Genomic DNA, 16769 nt, shown 5'->3' with positions numbered 1-16769 from the left:
TTTGGAGCCTGGAGAACCCTCTGGGGCTCAGGAAGCAGCAACTTGCTGCTCCCCCATTCCCCAGTCTCCAGGACCCTCCTGTCACTCTCGCTCTGCTGTCCTGGTGGCCTTTGGCCATCAGCTGCTCTAGCTCTGGATGGGGGGGGGGAGCAGGGGCTCCTCTTGGCACACTCCTCTTCCCTACACTGGTTCTCCATAATCATCTCTCCCACCTGGAAGTCCTTTCTGAGGTCTACCTTGAGTCTCTCCTATTATCAAAAAACATTATTCAGCATGTAATTTTATATTACCTTCCTTTCTCCTCAAGCACCCAGACTTCTCTGGAGTTGGGAGGTGGGTAATTTGCAGTCTAGCATCTTGACAGCTAGAATTGAGGAGATAGAACTTTATGCCTCGGGGACATAGGTGTCCCTTAAATGGGATGGGGCAGGGTCATGGGCTTGTCCTGGGAGATGCTGCAGCTGGGCTGCTGTGTCTCTGGGGTGTGCTAGCCCCGGGCATGGCATCTGTGACAGTGTTCTTGACTTCAACGGACTTGTGTGTAGACGAGACAGGCCTGGGTCCCTGTGGAGAAGGAGCATGGGGAAGGGTGCCGGTGGTGGAAATGCAGGCAGAGAGCAGTGGAAGCTGGTTATGGCAAAAGGCCGGTGGTACAGAAGCACCAGTTTTCAGGGAGACCACACAGAGAAGACCCGGAGACTTGGCTTCTTGTCCTCACATCTAACTTGCTGTGTGACCTTGAGCAAGTTACTTTCCTTCTCTGGGCCTATTTCGCCACTTCTAAAGTGAGCTGTGAGCAAAACCTTCGACTCTTGGTGGGATTATGAGAGGTTCTTTTTTTTCCTTTTAAGGATTATCTTTCCTTTTTGGATTTGTTATGATCTATGTGGGTAACTGGCAATTTGAAAAAAATCTATATAAAAGGGAGAGGTTGGCCAGGTCAGTTTTTGAGGTCCTCTGCACCCCAAACTTGGTGAGACCTTCTGAACTCAGGATGTGACTAGGAGGATGAGGGAGGGCTCTGGACCCCTGACTGAGTTGGGAGAACCATGGAGAGGGGTGGGGAAGGGGAATTGGGAGATAAGGAGCCTGTGCTGGGAGGTGGGGGGAGGTGGCCAGCCTGGGGCCTGGCTGAGAGCTGCCTCTTCAGAGTCGGTTTGGGGTAGTAGATGCCTGGGGAGGCCAGAAAGAGAGGGGCAGGCAGAGACTTGAATCAAAGCTCTAAGTCGAGGACACCCTGTCTTCTGGGCTCTGCCAGAGACTCAGCCAGGAAAAAATGGACTTTCTCTGTGGCAGGAGAGGTGGGTTGGACTTCAGGAAGTGCTTGGGAAACCAGAGGGGGCAGCTGCTGACTCTCAGTCCAGTGTTTTTCATTTGTTTTTGTTTTTTTTGTTTTTTTTTTTCCACCAGGCCTGGCTACACTGGAGGAAAGGCCTGGGTGGAGGCGAAGGTGGGGGTGTCTTCTGGGAAGAAGAGATGTGTGTGTGGGGGGCAGGACATTCTAGGAGAGGGCCACCAAGGAGGGACAGCCTGGCTGGGATCAGTGGTGGAGCCCTGGGGCCTGGGGAAAGGGCATCGGGGAGCTAGATGTGAAGGAGTGCCATCCAGCCCCAACACTCCAAGCTCTCTGGGGTGGGGGTGGGGTGGGGGTGGGGTTCAGGGGAGCCTCAGGAGGGAACTGAGATCTCCCCTCCCTCTTGATGGGTTGGTTGGTTTGGTGGAGCCTTGAAACTTCTTCCAGAATTAGAACAGGAGCAGGAGAAAGATGAAGAAGCCAAAGATACAGTCAGGAGGTGAGGAAAGACCGCAAGAGGCTAATAGACAGTCAGATGGACAGACAGGAAGATGGCCTTTGGATGCATGGGGCATGGCAGGGGCAGCAGGCTCTGGCCCAAGGGGAACAGGAGCTGCCTAAAATACACAGAGAAAGAAGCAGCAGCTGGAGGGCTTGTCTTTGGCCTGGGAGTCAGGAGATCAGGCCCAACATCTATCCCTCTGGCCATCCTGAACTTCCTCCTTTCTCCGCACCTGGATTTCCTCTTCTATAAAGTGGGGTTTGGACCAGATCGTGTCTAGGGTCTCTATAGCCATGATTCTGCCGCATCCCTCAACACACCCAGGCTGTGGGACGTTGGTCTTCAAGTCCAGGTGTTGGTTAGATCAAGGGCCACATCCTCAGAGAGGCCCACCATGATGGCTCTGCCCAGGGGAGCAATAAAGCCCAACCCTTTTGTCTGCACTCATCAGCATGTCACATTGTCTCATCCACCACTTCGTTCGTTCGTTCGTTCATTCATTCATTCATTTACGTGTCTTTTCCCACTAGAATCTTCTGGGGCCCAAGGGTTGTGTCCACCTGTTCACTGTCGCCCTGGCATCCGGCGCAGTGTCCGGCACACAGTAGGGCCTCAACGAGTGTGTACTGAACAAGTGAGCGAAGCAGGTGGTCACGGACCCCAGACTCTCCCTTTGAGAGAAACTCACAGAAAGCCAAGCTCTTCTCTCCTTTCCTCTTCTCCTCTTGGTGGTCCCTTCCTGCCAGTTCCCTGCGCCTCCCTCCCTCTCCCCAAGGGAGGGTCCTCGGCGAGAACTTCAGTGGGTTTCCCAGCAAGAGGAGGCCGCTGAGGGCTTTGTAACTAGGATTTTTGTAACAAGATTTGTAACAAGATTTCAGTTCAGGGTCTGGAGACTCTCTCAAGCCCCTAGGAAAGAAGGCCAGGGGACTTTTCTGGGGGCTCTGCACCTATCATTTTGTTAAAGACTTGAAAACAACTGCAAGTGTAGGTTTTATCATTCCCGTTTTACAGATAAGGAAACTGAGGCTTAGAGAGCTTATGTGATTTGTCCAATGTCACAGTCAGTAAGCAGTAGATTCGGGGTTCATCCCCGAGCTTGTATGACTCCAAACCTGTGCTTTTTTCTTGGGGCCTGCATCCCGGGGGAAGGGTGTTCTCAGCCTGTGGGTCTTAAGTACTCAGGGGCTTTTGAAGATTCCTTCCCTCCCTCCCTTCCTTTCCTCCTTCTCTTTCCTGCCCCCTCCCTCCCTCCTTCCCTCCCTTCCCTGCCCCTTCTACCCTACCTCCCCGGATCCCTCCCTCCTTCCCTCCATCCTCCATCCATGCTTACCAAGCACTGGCTCTGTGTCGGGTATGGGGAGCCTGCAAAAGCAACTGCGTGTGGGGATCAGAGCTGGGACGGTGCAGCTAGCCTTTGCGGTGACAGGGGAGAGACGTCCGGGGATGCTTTGGAAAGAGGTGCCATCTCATGGCACTGGAAAGATGAGCAACGGCTCGTCAGTAGGGTTCATTTATGGGGCAGAGTGGTCCTGGCTGGGAAAGCCCATCCGTGCGAGGCCCAGTGGCCAGAGTCAGCCAGGCTGGGTCCTGGAGAGGGCTTTAGGGAGACAGGAGGCTGGAGGAGGGAGCAGGGATGGGGTCACAAAGGGCCTTGGGCTGGAGGGCTGAGGGGGGGAGCTGGAAGCCTGGGAGGGAGGGAATCAAGTTTGTCCTGGGTGTGCGGGAGATTCCCTCGAGGGCATTAAGGGTGGTGACTACAGTGACTCCTGGATTGCCTGCTGGCTGTGGGGCAGAAAGGGCAAGCTGGGGTGGCGGGTGGTTCTGCCAGGCCCTGGGGCTGGGCATGACATGGCCTCCTGAAGTCAGCCCACAGCTTCTGGCAACAGAGCAGGACAGTTGCCCACAGGGGGTCTGGGGCAGCACTGCTGGGGCGCCCGCCTGTGTGCCAGGGGACACAGTCTCCTAGACAGGGCTCCTCAGATGGGGCGCGATGGTCCCCAGTGAGCCAAGCCCGTATGCCAGGCCTTCCCCGGGCTGTCCCTGCACCTGAGGAAACGGCCTGGGGTTCCTGGTCCCCTCTTGTTGCCCTCCCTATGGCCTGAGCAGACCCTGAAGTCAGCCCTCCTGGAAGTCAGCCTGCCCGTGTGCATCTGTCCTGCCACGGACTAGTTGTGTGACATTGGGAGATTCCACGACACCTTCATGCCTCAGCTCCCAATTTGCACAATAGATCCAACCTAGCAGTCATCCCAAGGGGTTACTGCGGGGAGTAAATGAGTTCATGTTCATGGGCTTCAAGCATTTGGAAGAGGGCTAGCACCAACTAAGCATTCTCGAAAAGTTAGCTTTTTTTATTCTCCCTATTACCGCACAGACAGCCCACTAGACGGCAGCCCACTTGGGGCCGTGGGTGAATGGACGGGTGGTTACAGGACCCAGGAGTGGGTGCTCTGGGCTCTTCTGGTACTTCTGGCCGGAGCTCCCAGGCAGCTACACTCACATGCGTGCATCTGGGTAAAACGGGTGCTGGGAGGGACAGAAGGTAGAGCAGAGAGTGGCCGCGTTGGGGGAGAGGTTGGCAACAATGTGTGAGCGCATGGGGAGGAGGGCCAGGGCCTTGGGGCAAGTCTGTGTGTGCACAGGCACATGGGCCGTGCAACACACATGTGAGCCACCAGCTGTGTTGGCTAAGGGGGTGAGGTCCTGTCCCAGCCTACTGGGAGGGGGCGGGGTGGCTGGGAGACTGAGGTGGGGGTGGGGTTGAGAGGGTCAGACTCAGGGTTGGGCCAGGGTAGGGCGGATTCCTGGGCCGCTTCCCTCTCCATCCCCTTTCCTGCCTGCCTTCATGGACCCTTTGCTTCTGACCTGAGCCCCAGGTTCTCTGATTATAAAGACTTCTCATTTGAATTTGATACTCATGGCAGTCTGTGCTATGGGCATGACTGTCATCCCTGTGTTCATGCTGAGGAAACGGAAGCTCAGAGAGGTCAACAGACGGGTCCAAGGTCACACAGCCTGTGGGTGCAGGTGTCCCTTCCCTGACCCCGCAGCTGGTTGGGTCCCCCTTTCCAGCCCTCTTCTCAGGCCTTGGACCCCCACTTTTCAAGTACCCTTCTGTCTCCGTTGCTAGTGATGCCTGCAGATCCTCAGCACACCCTTCCAGACCCGTTAAGCTCCTGTGCTCGCTCTGCACACGTTCTTTCCTGTTCTGGCTCTCGCCCAGGCTCAAGGGCTGCTTGCAAAACGACCCAGGGAGCCGGGCAAAGCAGCCCAGCACAAATGGTTCTACCTCCAGAGACAGCTGTGGGCCCCACCCGAGAGGGGCAAGACAGCCCTGGCTTGGGGTCTGAGCCTCGGGCACACTGCCTTCCCAGTTCTGGGCGCAGGCCCATGTCAGCCAGTGGGCAACCTGGGGAAGGGGCCTGGGGACCGCCCTTCTCCCCACCTTCTCCAGAGCATCTGGTTGCGATTAGGGGCAGAGAAGTGAGAGGGGGCCGGCAAGGGTCCAGCAGGCACCAGCAGCCAAGAATGACTTAATTGGATAAAATGTCTAATGACAAACCAGGGCCCCACAGCAGAGTCCTGGCCCCAGCCCCAGGCCTAGTGCTGGCCAAGCCTTGTCTCAACCTCTGTCCTTGCTGACTCCCAAGAGTTACTTACCTCTAGTATCGTGTCCTCAATTGTACAATGTTTGAGCACCTACTGTTTGCTAGACACTGAGGATCCATATTTGCAGAAGATGGGGACAGCCCTGGGGGAACTCGTCTACCAGGGAGAGAGGCACGTAGTTACATCACCGGCGCTCTAGGAAAGGAAGTTGTATCTAGCAGCTCTGGGGAGGGTTAGAGTAGGCAGAGGTGGAGAAGGGCGTCCGACGTGGAGTGGGCCTGGAATTGATGAATATCCAGGAAATACCAGATCCACCTCTCCAGTGATCTGTATCCCACACACACATCCATAGTAGGTGTGACAATTGCAGTGACAATATAAGACACATTTCTGGGGGCACAGATCTTTCCAAAAAAGGAAATGCATGATTTCTGTGACATTTGGAATGCACTTAACGCCTAGAGGAGACAGAAGAGAACGATTGGAATGGCTGCTAACCGGCCGGTGTGCAGCGTCTTTCCAATCCTGTGCCCTGGCAGACATTGTTAATTGATCAGACAATCTCTCCTGCTACACGCAGATGGAGCTTCCGAGTTTGTCTCAATTAGAGTGCTCTTGGCTGTCGCTAATCGATTGGAGAGGACTTTTGAGATGAAACCTATTTGCCATCCTTAATGGTGGCAAAGCTCCATGTTTTAGGGAGAAGGGGACTTGACCAAGTGGCTTGGAGGTAGTTGCAGGACTAAACAGTGGTCCCTATCATGGAGACATCTTCGATCGGCACCATCTGGGAGGAGATGCCACTGGCATCTAGTGGACAGAGGCTGGGATGCTGCTGGACTTGCTAGAAGGCTCAGGATAGCCCCCACAACAAAGAATTCTCCAGTCCAGAATGTCCACAGTGCTAATGTTGAGAAGCCCTGAACTAAAAGAGCTCTACTCTCAGGCTTCTCGCCCACGGAGTCCCCGGAAGGTGAGATTCTATGATGGAGAAATAAGGAACTGGTTTGGAATATTCCAGAGCAATGGTTCTCACTCTTGTCTATAGAGTTCGGTTCAGGACTTTGGAGAAAGCTCCCCTGGGGATAATTTAAGACTCCTAATGCCCAGTCCATACTACAGAACAATTATATCAGCATTTCAGGGGTGGGACCCAGAAAGGAGGAATTTTTTTTTTAAAGATTTTATTTATTTATTTGACAGACAAAGATCACAAGTAGGCAGAGAGGCAGGCGGAGAAGGTGGCGGGGGGGTGGGTGGGGGGAGAAGCAGGCTCCCTGCCCAGCAGGAAGCCCGATTCGGGCTGGATCCCAGGACCCTGAGATCATGACCTGAGCCGAAGGCAGAGGCTTTAACCACTGAGACACCCAGGCGCCCCAGGAGGAATTTTTAAAGCTCTGCCAATGATTCCAGCGTGCTCTGGAGGTTGAACATAATTACTTCTTTGGAGGTTTGGAGCTTACCTCCATCCCTAACCCAAGGTGTGACAATCTTTAACCTCCGTGAGCCCCTGATTCCTGTTTGCAAAATGGAGAGCATCTTATCTACTGTGGAGGGCCGGGGTGAGGGACTAGAGGTGTTCTGTGCGCAGAGTGTGAGGCGTGGAACTGGCCTGAGGCTCTTGGTGCATGTGGGGTGTCCCTACACTCAGGGACGGTGTGGGATTGGGGCCTCCATAGAGTACATGGGCTGGTCCCCTCCGTGGACCTTTGCTATGACTGCTGGGACTCAGCTTTCTGTCTCCTTCTCCCAGGTCAGGATGCAGGCCAAAGCTCTGGATGGGCTGCCAAGGGGACCACGCAGGGTTGGAGTCGGAGAGCCCGAGAGAGCCCTGGGCAGGTGTCAGAGTCGGACAGGACCCAGCTGAGCCAAGACCCAGGCGGGGGCACCCTGGCCATTGACACACTACCTGATAACAGGACCAGGGTGGTGGTAAGTGCTGGAGGGATATGGAAGGGGAGGGAAGTGGAATTGGGGGGCTCCCCAGGTGCCCTATGTGTACCTGTCAGATGCACAAATCACATATTCTTTGGGATTGACCTTGGATGTCAGCCTGGAGAAAGGGATCCCAGGGGAGGGGATGAAAGCATGGCCCAGCCTGGGACATAAAATCTTTGCATCTCAGAGCTTCATAGATTGCCTTCCTCCTCGTGCACCCAGAGAGGGGAAGTGACTTGCCCAAGGATGCACAGCCTGTGCACAGGACTCCTGGCACTGGACTTTTTCACTGCCTGCAGGGTCTACTAAAAGCTGAATGAAGGTGGCATTACTAGTCACACCCAGCTGCCAGCTCAGGCCCCTCTCCCTTTGCATTTCTGCACCATTTACAGACAGCGCAGCCCCAAAGGTTTAATGGCTGCAGAGGCTCAGGCTTAGCTTCTGGGCAGGGCACAGAGTAAAGAAGGCAATTTGCCTGTGGACTAGGAGTGGTGGTGGTGAAGGGAAGCCAGGAGGGCCAAGGCCCAGAGGAGGCGCTGTCCTTTCGGTGTCTGGCCCTCTTCCCCAGCCGGCTTTCTTTCCAGGAGCCTGGCGGGGACTCCGTTTCTGTGGGTGAATCGATCACCATGTGTGTGTGTGTTTGCACGTGTGTCTGAGGGTTTTTCTGTATTACGTACGCTTGCCTGTGTGTCTGCCACCGTGGGCTGTCTGTGCGTGTGTGAGTGATGAATGTGTGTGGCCATACACGTGTGAGCGTGCCCCTGGCCGTGTGTATAGGCGCCTATGGCTGAGATTGAATTCCTAGGACGCAGAAAAACTGTGAAACAAGAAGCAACAACAGGATGTGCTTCTTCGCGTACATTTCTTTATGTTCAAGAACGATCTTTTTACATCAAAGAAGTGCACGCAGGTAGTCAAAAAGATCAAATGCTGCTAAGATCGGAGAACAAAGCACCGCAGACCGCCCCGCCCCTCTGCACCTGCCCGCCCCTCTGCCCCGCCCTTCTGCCCCGCCCTGCCCCTCTGCACCTGCCCGCCCCTTGCTCCAGAGGCGCCCCTGGAGACCTTTTCTCCTGGCGGTTACCACAGTATTCCTAAATAATCTGCTTGCGCTGCTGCCTCTTAATTAATTCATTTAAACATTATCTGTTGACTACCTGTTGTGTAGATGAAGATTTGTCTTTTATATACTCCCGCGAGTGTCATCCTGCGCTCGATATTTTTGTTAAATCCATATGCTCTGCTTTATATCATGATAACCATGTAAATATTGTTCGCCACTAATCCAAGCAGGATAATATCATTGTTTACTCTCTTATATGATTTTTGTTTTTTCCTGGATCCTTGCCCCGAACCTCCTTTGCTTAGTTTTCTGTACTTACCATGGTTATATATTCTTATATATCCACTGGCCTCAAATAGAACTTTGGTTGGTCCAACCAGTCTGTTTTTATCCCCCCCACCCCGCCGCCCCCCCATGGAAACCTCTCTCCTGTTGTCCTGCTCTGGCTGCAGGGGCTCTATCCCAGGACCCTGCTGTTGTCTGCGCTGGCTGCTGCCCCACGCAACCGCCCCGGGGTCATCGTGGGGCCTCCTTCTCCTCTGACACCGGAACCCTCCCCCTTCATCTGTCTCCTGTGTTGGGCACCCTGTTCTATGGGCCCTGTGTCTTCTCTTCCCTGCCTCTCCCCCTTGTTTGTTTAGCTTCCTGAAAAAGGTTACACAGGAGGGAAAATTCTTTAGAGAGCTCGCATGTCTGAAAATGCCTTTATTCTATCCTCATACTTGATTGATAGTCTGGCTGAATATAGAATTCTAGATTAAAAATAATTTTCCTTCAGAAGTTTGCAGGCATTATCTCCTGGCTTCCAATGTCATTGTTGAGAGGTTTTCTGTCCTTCTTACTCTTGTTCTTTGTTTATAACTGCTTTCCCCCAACCTCTGGAAGCGTTTGGGGGTGTAAACCCCAGTATTCTGGAAGTTTGGTCATGTGCCCTGCCTCTGGCTCTTTTTCTCCCCACCGTGCCGGATACGTGCTGCCCTCTTGCCACCTAGGACTTACAGTCACCAGTTCTGGAAAGTCCTCTTGTTTTATTTCTTTGACAGTCTTCTCTCTGCCTGTTGTCTTCTTTCCACAATTCCCCTTGATTAGATGTCCATCTCAAGGATTGATCCTTGAATTTCCTTCTCTCTCCTGTTGTCTATGCCTTTTGCCTTTGTGTGTTTGCATAGGTTGCTTGGTGGTGGTGGTGGTGGTGGTCCATTTTCTGGAAGATTTTCTCAATCTTATTTTCTTTCTTTCTTTCTTTTAAGATTTTACTGATTTAATTGAGAGAGAGAGCACGAGCATGAGTGGGGGAGGGGCAGAGGGAGAGGGAGAAGCAGATTCTCTGCTGACCAGGGAACCTGATGGAGGGCTCAGTCGGCAGACACTTAACTGACTGAGACACCCAGGCACATTTCAGCCTTATTTTCTTTTTTTAAGATTTTATTTATTTATTTGACAGAGAGGGATCATGAGGAGGCAGAGAGGCGGGCACAGAGAGAGGGAGAAGCAGGCTCCCCGCTGAGCAGAGAGCCTGATGAGGGGCTCGATCCCAGGACCCTGAGATCATGACCTGAGCCGAAGGCAGAGGCTTAACCCACTGAGCCACCCGGGCGCCCCAAGCATTCTGTTCTTGTGTCGTGGATGTAATATCTTTTCTATCTTAGGATATTTTATTTTTTATATTTTAATTTTTATTTCTTTGACAGAGAGAAATCACAACTAGGCAGAGAGGCAGGCAGAGAGAGAGGAGGAAGCAGGCTCCCTGCCAAGCAGAGAGCCCGATGCGGGTCTCGATCCCAGGACCCTGGGACCATGACCTGAGCTGAAGGCAGAGGCTTTAACCCACTGAGCCACCCAGGCGCCCCAAAAAAAAATTTTTTTTTGAAATAAAAAAAATATGTTTCCTCCTCTGCCCTTCCTTCCTCCCTCCCTCACTCCCTCCTTTCCTTCCTTCTCTCCTTCCCTCCTTCGCTCCTTCCTTCCTGTCTTTTTTTCTAGTGGGGGCGTTCAATGCAGGGACAGTTCACCCAAGAATGGGCAGAGAGAAGGAAAGCAGCAGGGGGTGGTAAAGTGCTTTGGGAACAGCAGGAGCGGGAGCTCAGCTGAGGGCTCCGAGCTGGCAGGGAGGGTGGGGACCCAAACCAGGAGGAGGGGCCACATCTATTAGATGTCCCCCTTGAAGTGGGGACTGAAGAGGGACCAGAGCTAACCCGCAGCCTGGTAGGGAGGGAGCAGGGTCATAAATGCGCTGAACTCTCCCTCCTTCTGCATCGTTTCCGTGACTTATTTTTCCTTTTACCTCAGGCTCTGACATGGCTTGGCACTAGTACTGATCCTGTCTGTTTACAATTTGATATTTTGTTCATTGTGGATTTCTTGGCCCTCATTTCTATTTTAAGATAGTGCATGAACAAATTGTCTATGTTTATGGCTGGGTTTGGTGGTGCCACATTAAATGTAGTACCTGAGGGCAGGGCCCCACCGCCTCACCTCATCCCTCTCTGAGATGGAACCTGCTAGAACCTCAGAGATCGAAGCCCCAACTCAGTTCCCCTTCTGCCCTGCCTTTCCCATCTTGAAGAATGAAGGAGCCATGGTGGGATGACGGAGTAGAAGACCAGGGCAGGAGAGGTACCCTGAGTAAGGGGACCCCTGGACACCCTTCCCTACCCCCAGGTTTGTTGAACTATGAGTTAAAGAACTGATACTTTCTCTGGGCCAGACGCCCGGGTTACAGGGCCATGTCCCAGTGCTTGCAGAGAGGACCTGGCAGAATAGCCACAGAAATGCAGACTTTTGGAAGCCATTGTCTGTGGGCATTCAGAAAGGGCAGTGGGGGTCAGCAAGAACCAATATAGATTCAATAACCCCAGAACTTAAAAAACAACAACACAGGGACACCTGGGTGGCTCAGTCAGTTAAGCCTCTGCCTTCTGCTCAGGTCATGATCCCAGCCAGGGTCCTGGGAATGAGCCCGGCATCAGATTCCCCATTTAGCTGCGAGTCTGCCTCTCCCTCTCCCTCTGTGATCTCTCTCGCTTCCACTCTCTCTCAAATAAATAAATAAAATCTTTAAAAAAATTAAAAGTTCCCATGGAATTCTGCTGGTCATATAGGTGTGGGAACTTCTGATCTATCATATGTCAAACCAATTTTAAAATCAGTTACTAGGGGACGCCTGGGTGGCTCAGTTGGTTAAGTGGCTGCCTTCGGCTCAGGTCATGATCCCAGCGTCCTGGGATCGAGTCCCATATCGGGCTCCTTGCTCGGCAGGAGCCTGCTTCTCCCTCTGCCTCTGCCTACCACTCTGCCTGCTTGTGATCTTTCTCTCTCCGTCTCTCTCTCTCTGACAAATAAATAAAATCTTTAAAAAAAAAAAAAAAATCAGTTACTAGAATGACCAGCAGAACATGAAGCTTTCTTAGGTACCACGTGGCTAACCTTGATGACCCAGGAGCGTCGTGGCCCCCTCGGCAGCAACATGTCGAGAGCCCACGTGAAGGAGCAAGGTCCCCTTGGCCGGAGACCCCTCTTGAGTGCCCGGGAGGCTGAGCCCAGCTCTGCCTGAGCGATAGAAGTGATCAGACTTCTACCTCAGCTGGAAGAGAGTTCGGATGTCAGACTGGGATCTGGAAGATGGCCTTGGCAGGCTGAGTGATAGTCGGCCTCATGCCCGATGAAACTACCAGGATAAATATAAATCCTGGCGCTTGAGTTTAAAATAAGGTGGGAGAGATGGGGCTTAGCAGTAGTTCATGAGGAAAAGATGTGGGGCTCCTCACGGCTTGTAGGCTGGAGATGAGTCAGGAGTGTGAAGGGGCTGCCAAGGACGGAGGTGGGAAAGCTGACTGTGTTAGTGGAAACCAATGGAAACCCACAGAATCCCGGGAACCAGTGCTAGGACTCTAGAGACCATGTGGGGCATTTCTTGGCCTGACCATACACTGAGGGGGTTGTGCCCCCTTTTGGGTGGTTATCTAGAAACCAGAGGAGTCCAGAATGGCTGAAGGAGCTTGCGGGTATTAAGCCTGGTGCAGAGAAGGCTCTAGAGAGACGGCTGTTTTCTCACAGCTGCGGGGCTGTGACTGCTCTTGAGGGAACAAACTGTTTTGCTCCATAGAACTTATCACTTCCTGCACCGAATTATCTATTATTTGTTTATATTGCCTGTCTTCCCCGTGGAACGGAAGCCCCGTGAGGCCCGAGACTGCCATGGGTGCCCGGCACACGGGAGCACACGGGAGGAGGGCCTTCTTTGAAGGAACAGAGGAAGTAGGGATGTCCCCCTCCCTGGAAACCTCAGAAGACGGGGTTGTTGAAGAGAAGAGGTCATGTTGGGGTCTGTCCTTGGACTCAGTGCCTCCAAGGACCCCAACTCTATTCTACTCTTGGGTTCCCACACATAAGAGAATGACAGAGCTATACACCAGAACACGGGGACGCATGCCTGTGACCCAAGTGGTGTCATGCCAGGGGCCTCTGTGGGGCCCGAGGTCCATTCCCTCCTGGAACCCACTAGGCCTTGCACTGAGTGGTGTTTGATGGGGGTCACTGAGGATCACCCCCTTTAGCACAGCTGGGCTCAAGCCCGGCCCCAACCCCGCCCCCATTCATGCTATGTGCCCACCCTACCCTGGACAGTGGGCAGCCTCCGCCACTCAGGAGCCCAGCAAAGGACCCCAGAGACACCTGCTTCTTCACGAGTCTCTGCTCAGCATCTCTGAGAGCTGGAGTCTATTTGACCAGAGGAAACCCCATCTAGACTAAGACTTGGTGGCAAAGGGTTAGGCAAGCAGGGAGTGGTGGGAAGAGGATATTTCAGTGGATTCGGTTTGGTCTCTTTCAGGTTTTCTTGAGTCTCACCAGGAACTCTGCTCTGGGGCCATATCAAGGGGCCGAGGGCCTGGCAGGTGGGCTTCCATTCCCTCTGCTGCCCCACACAGCCACCCCAGAGGCCTCTCACACTCCGGACCGTGGGCTTCCCTTCTGGCTCAGGCCTTCTGCCCAGTCTCTCTAGCCATCTTCCTATCTTGCCTCCTCCGGCCCAACACTTTCTTCCCACCCCCTTTCCCCCCAGATCCCTGTCCAGACTCCCTAGCCATCCCTCCTGCCTGGCCCCTCTGCCCAGGGTAGACCCAGGGTAGATCCCTGATCGGGGTCCTCAGCTCAGCTTCTGTTGCCCAGCACCCTGGGCTCACCACCTCACCACAGCGCTCTGTCCAACCCAGACGTGCTTGCTTTGAGGCCTTGAGCATCCAGCCAGCATTGCCAGGGTGAGCTGGCAGCTCCAAGGCCCCTGGCCAGGGCCCTCTCCTTAGATTTTATTCTCATACCCACTCTACCATACCATGCCCCAGTGGAGCTAGGACTCTTGTCTGGACCAGGATTTCCAGAGATTTTTCCCACCAAGACCAATTCTGAGGCCCTGGAACATGGGCAACTTTTTTGGAGGGGTGGGTTGGGGATTGAGGGGATACCCTGGGTTGTGGCTCAGTTTATTCTGAGAGGCTAGAAAGGGAAAGGAAGCCTTGGACAAAGTTCTTCTTCCATCCTGGGGATTTCCAATCCAGTCCAAGGTTTTCTTGACTCTCTGTTTCAGATCTAGCCCAGAGTCTGGGAGGAACCAAGCTTGAGAACGTTCAGATTTGGAAGTTCTCCTGTAACAGAATAGTTCTCTCCATGGTAGGAAAGACCCTCTCCTCCACCCCAGTCTTCCTTAGGGCTGCACCTCCCTAAGTTCCTCTCCTCTCTAGCCAAGCAAAACTTCCCTGCTCTTTCCCCACCACGGGAAGCCCCAGGGATGCCGAGGGACCCTGCATCCAGGCAGGTACCATGTGGTCCAAGATGGCGGACAGCAAGAGGGACAAATGAGTGCAATACCTGCCTGGTTTCTATAATCTCCCAAAGGAGGCAGTTCCCGAAAGGAGACTTCTAGGAGACATCCTCCCCAGATGGAAGGGCCTGGGGGAGATGGCACAGACAGACAGACTCGTAGCCCAGAACCTGGTGACCAAGCAGTGCTCGTGGGAGGACTGTACTGTGCCAGTGGGCTCAGGGGAAGGGATGAGGTGAGGACGCTGAACCTGGGAGAATTCTGGGAGTAGTGTGTAATGTGGGTGGAGGGAAGGGAAGCTCAGGAAGACAGAAGAGAGAAGATAAGGGGTTTTGTAAGAGGAAGGGGTGTTTGGGGAGGTAGGATGTGGAGCCCAAGGGTCCAGTCTCCAGTGCTATGGAAACAATCTAGCAGTACTGGGCCCCAACCTTTGCACTGGCAGGTACCAGTTTCCTGATCCTGGGCTGGATGCTGAACTCCTCAATGAAGGAATCCCTGCAGTCCCCACTAGTTTCGAATTTCCCAGATAGGGTGGTAAATACTGATCTCACAGGGTTGACATTCAGGAGCAAAATGCGAGTTTTCTGATCCTGTCATCTCCTCACCCACCCACTCCGGGCTCAGTACGGGTGCCAAGGACACCTCGTGGCTGCTCAGCCCCAGGACATCTATCCCCCACAACGGTTACTCTTGTTGATCTTTTTCCCGTCCCTTGGGCAGGTTGGTGGTTGGTTGGTTTTCTTCTTTCTTTTTCTCGTGTTGAGGTGAGATTTACATAACATAACATTAACCATTTTATTATTTTTTTAAAGATTTATTTATTTTAGAGAGATAGAGAGAGTGTACACATGGGGAGAGGGGCAGAGGGAGAGAGGGAATCCCAAACAGATTTCCTGCCAAGTATGGTGCCCAACATGGGGCTTAATCCCACAACTCATGAAATCACGACCTGAGACAAAATCACAAGTCAGACACTTAACCGACTGAGCCGCCTAGGCACCCACATAACATTAACCATTTTGGGTTTTTTTTAGACTTGTATTTATTTATTTGACAGACAGAGATCACAAGCAGGCAGAGAGGCAGGCAGAGAGAAAGGAAGGGAAGCAGGCTCCCTGCTGAGCAGAGAGACCAATGCGGGGCTCGATCCCAGGACCCCGAGATCATGACCTGAACTGAAGGCAGAGGCCCAACCCACTGAGCCACCCAGGTGCCCCAACATTAACCATTTTAAAATGAAGGGCATTTAATACATTCACAGTGTTGGGCAACCATCACGTCTATCTAGTTCCAGAATATTTCATCACCCCAGAAGGAACTGCTGTGCCATTTAAACTGTTGTTTCCCATCCCCCCTCCCTTCATCCCCAAGCAAGAACCAATCTCTGTTCTATTTTTATAGATTTACCTATTCTTGATGTCTCACATATAACTGAAATCATACGATATATGACTTTTTGTGTCTGGTTTCCTTCACCTAATATAATGTTTCTGAGTCTCATCTATTTTCATGGCTGAATGCTATTCCAGTGTACGAATATATCATAATTTGCTGATTCATTCATTTGTTGATAGGCACTTGGGCTGTTTCTGCCTTTTGGCAGTTGTGAATATTGACACTGAATGTGTGTACATGTATTTGTTTGAGGACCTGTTTTCAACTATTTGGGCCATATACCTAGGAGCGGAATTGCTGGGTCAAATGGCAACTCTATGTTTAACTTTTTGAGGAACCTCCAAACTGTTTCCCACAGTAGTCAAACCATTTTACGCTCCCCCAACAATGTGTGAAGGTTTCAAACTCTCCATATCCTTGCCAACACTTGTTACTGTCTTTCTTTTTTAAAAATTAGAACATTCTAATGGATGTAAGATGATATTCACTGTGGTTTTGATTTGTGTTTCCTGATTGACTAATAATGTTAAGCGTCTTTTCATGGTTTGTTGGCCATTTGTATATCTTCTTCAGAGAAATGTCTACTTAAGCCCTTTGCCGCTTTGCCCATTTTTAAATTGGGTTGTTTGTCTTTTTGTCTTGGGCAAATTTCTTAACCTTTCTTCATTGTCAAATGGGGATGCTATTGTCTAAATGTAATTGTAAAGATGTTCTAGAGGAATCTACATTAAGGCCCGGCACGGGGTCAGGAATGATAAACATTAGCTGACTCTGAATTAGGCTCTGGTCTCGGTGACCAATTATCTTGGTGTTCCCAGAATGCTCCTGGGTTTTGCATTGTCCTGGGAAATTCTAGTAGCAGGCAAATTAGGACACTGGTCACCCTACTGTGGTCCCAGGTATGGCAGATACTAGGTATCCTTGTCACCGATGTGCTCTAAACCTCAGATTCCTCATCTATAAGTTGGGACTGAGAATGACTCATGGAGTTGTTCTAAAAATCCAGTGAGGGGGGCGCCTGGGTGGCTCAGTCAGTTAAGCGTCTGCCTTCAACTCAAGTCATGAGCCCAGGCTCCTGGGATCAAGCCCCGAATCAGGCTCCCTGCTCAATGGGAAGCCTGTTCCTCTCTCTCCCACTCCCCCTGCTTGT

At 52.4% G+C, this 16769-nt stretch overlaps 1 protein-coding gene across 1 annotated transcript in view; it reads left to right on the top strand.

The window, feature by feature from the left end:
- The window catches only part of PLXDC1 (plexin domain containing 1), a 56533-nt gene that overhangs the window by 804 nt on the left and 38960 nt on the right, over window positions 1–16769 (top strand). The window contains exon 2 of the mRNA XM_045985900.1: window positions 7159–7337. Within this exon, the coding sequence (XP_045841856.1) occupies window positions 7159–7337 (179 nt within the window). The remainder of the gene's footprint in view (window positions 1–7158; window positions 7338–16769) is intronic.

Source organism: Meles meles, chromosome 18, assembly GCF_922984935.1.
Source record: "Meles meles chromosome 18, mMelMel3.1 paternal haplotype, whole genome shotgun sequence".
Lineage (NCBI taxonomy): Eukaryota > Metazoa > Chordata > Mammalia > Carnivora > Mustelidae > Meles > Meles meles.
The sequence above is the reverse complement of the archived record's forward strand: the minus strand, read 5'-3'. Positions and strand labels throughout refer to the sequence as shown.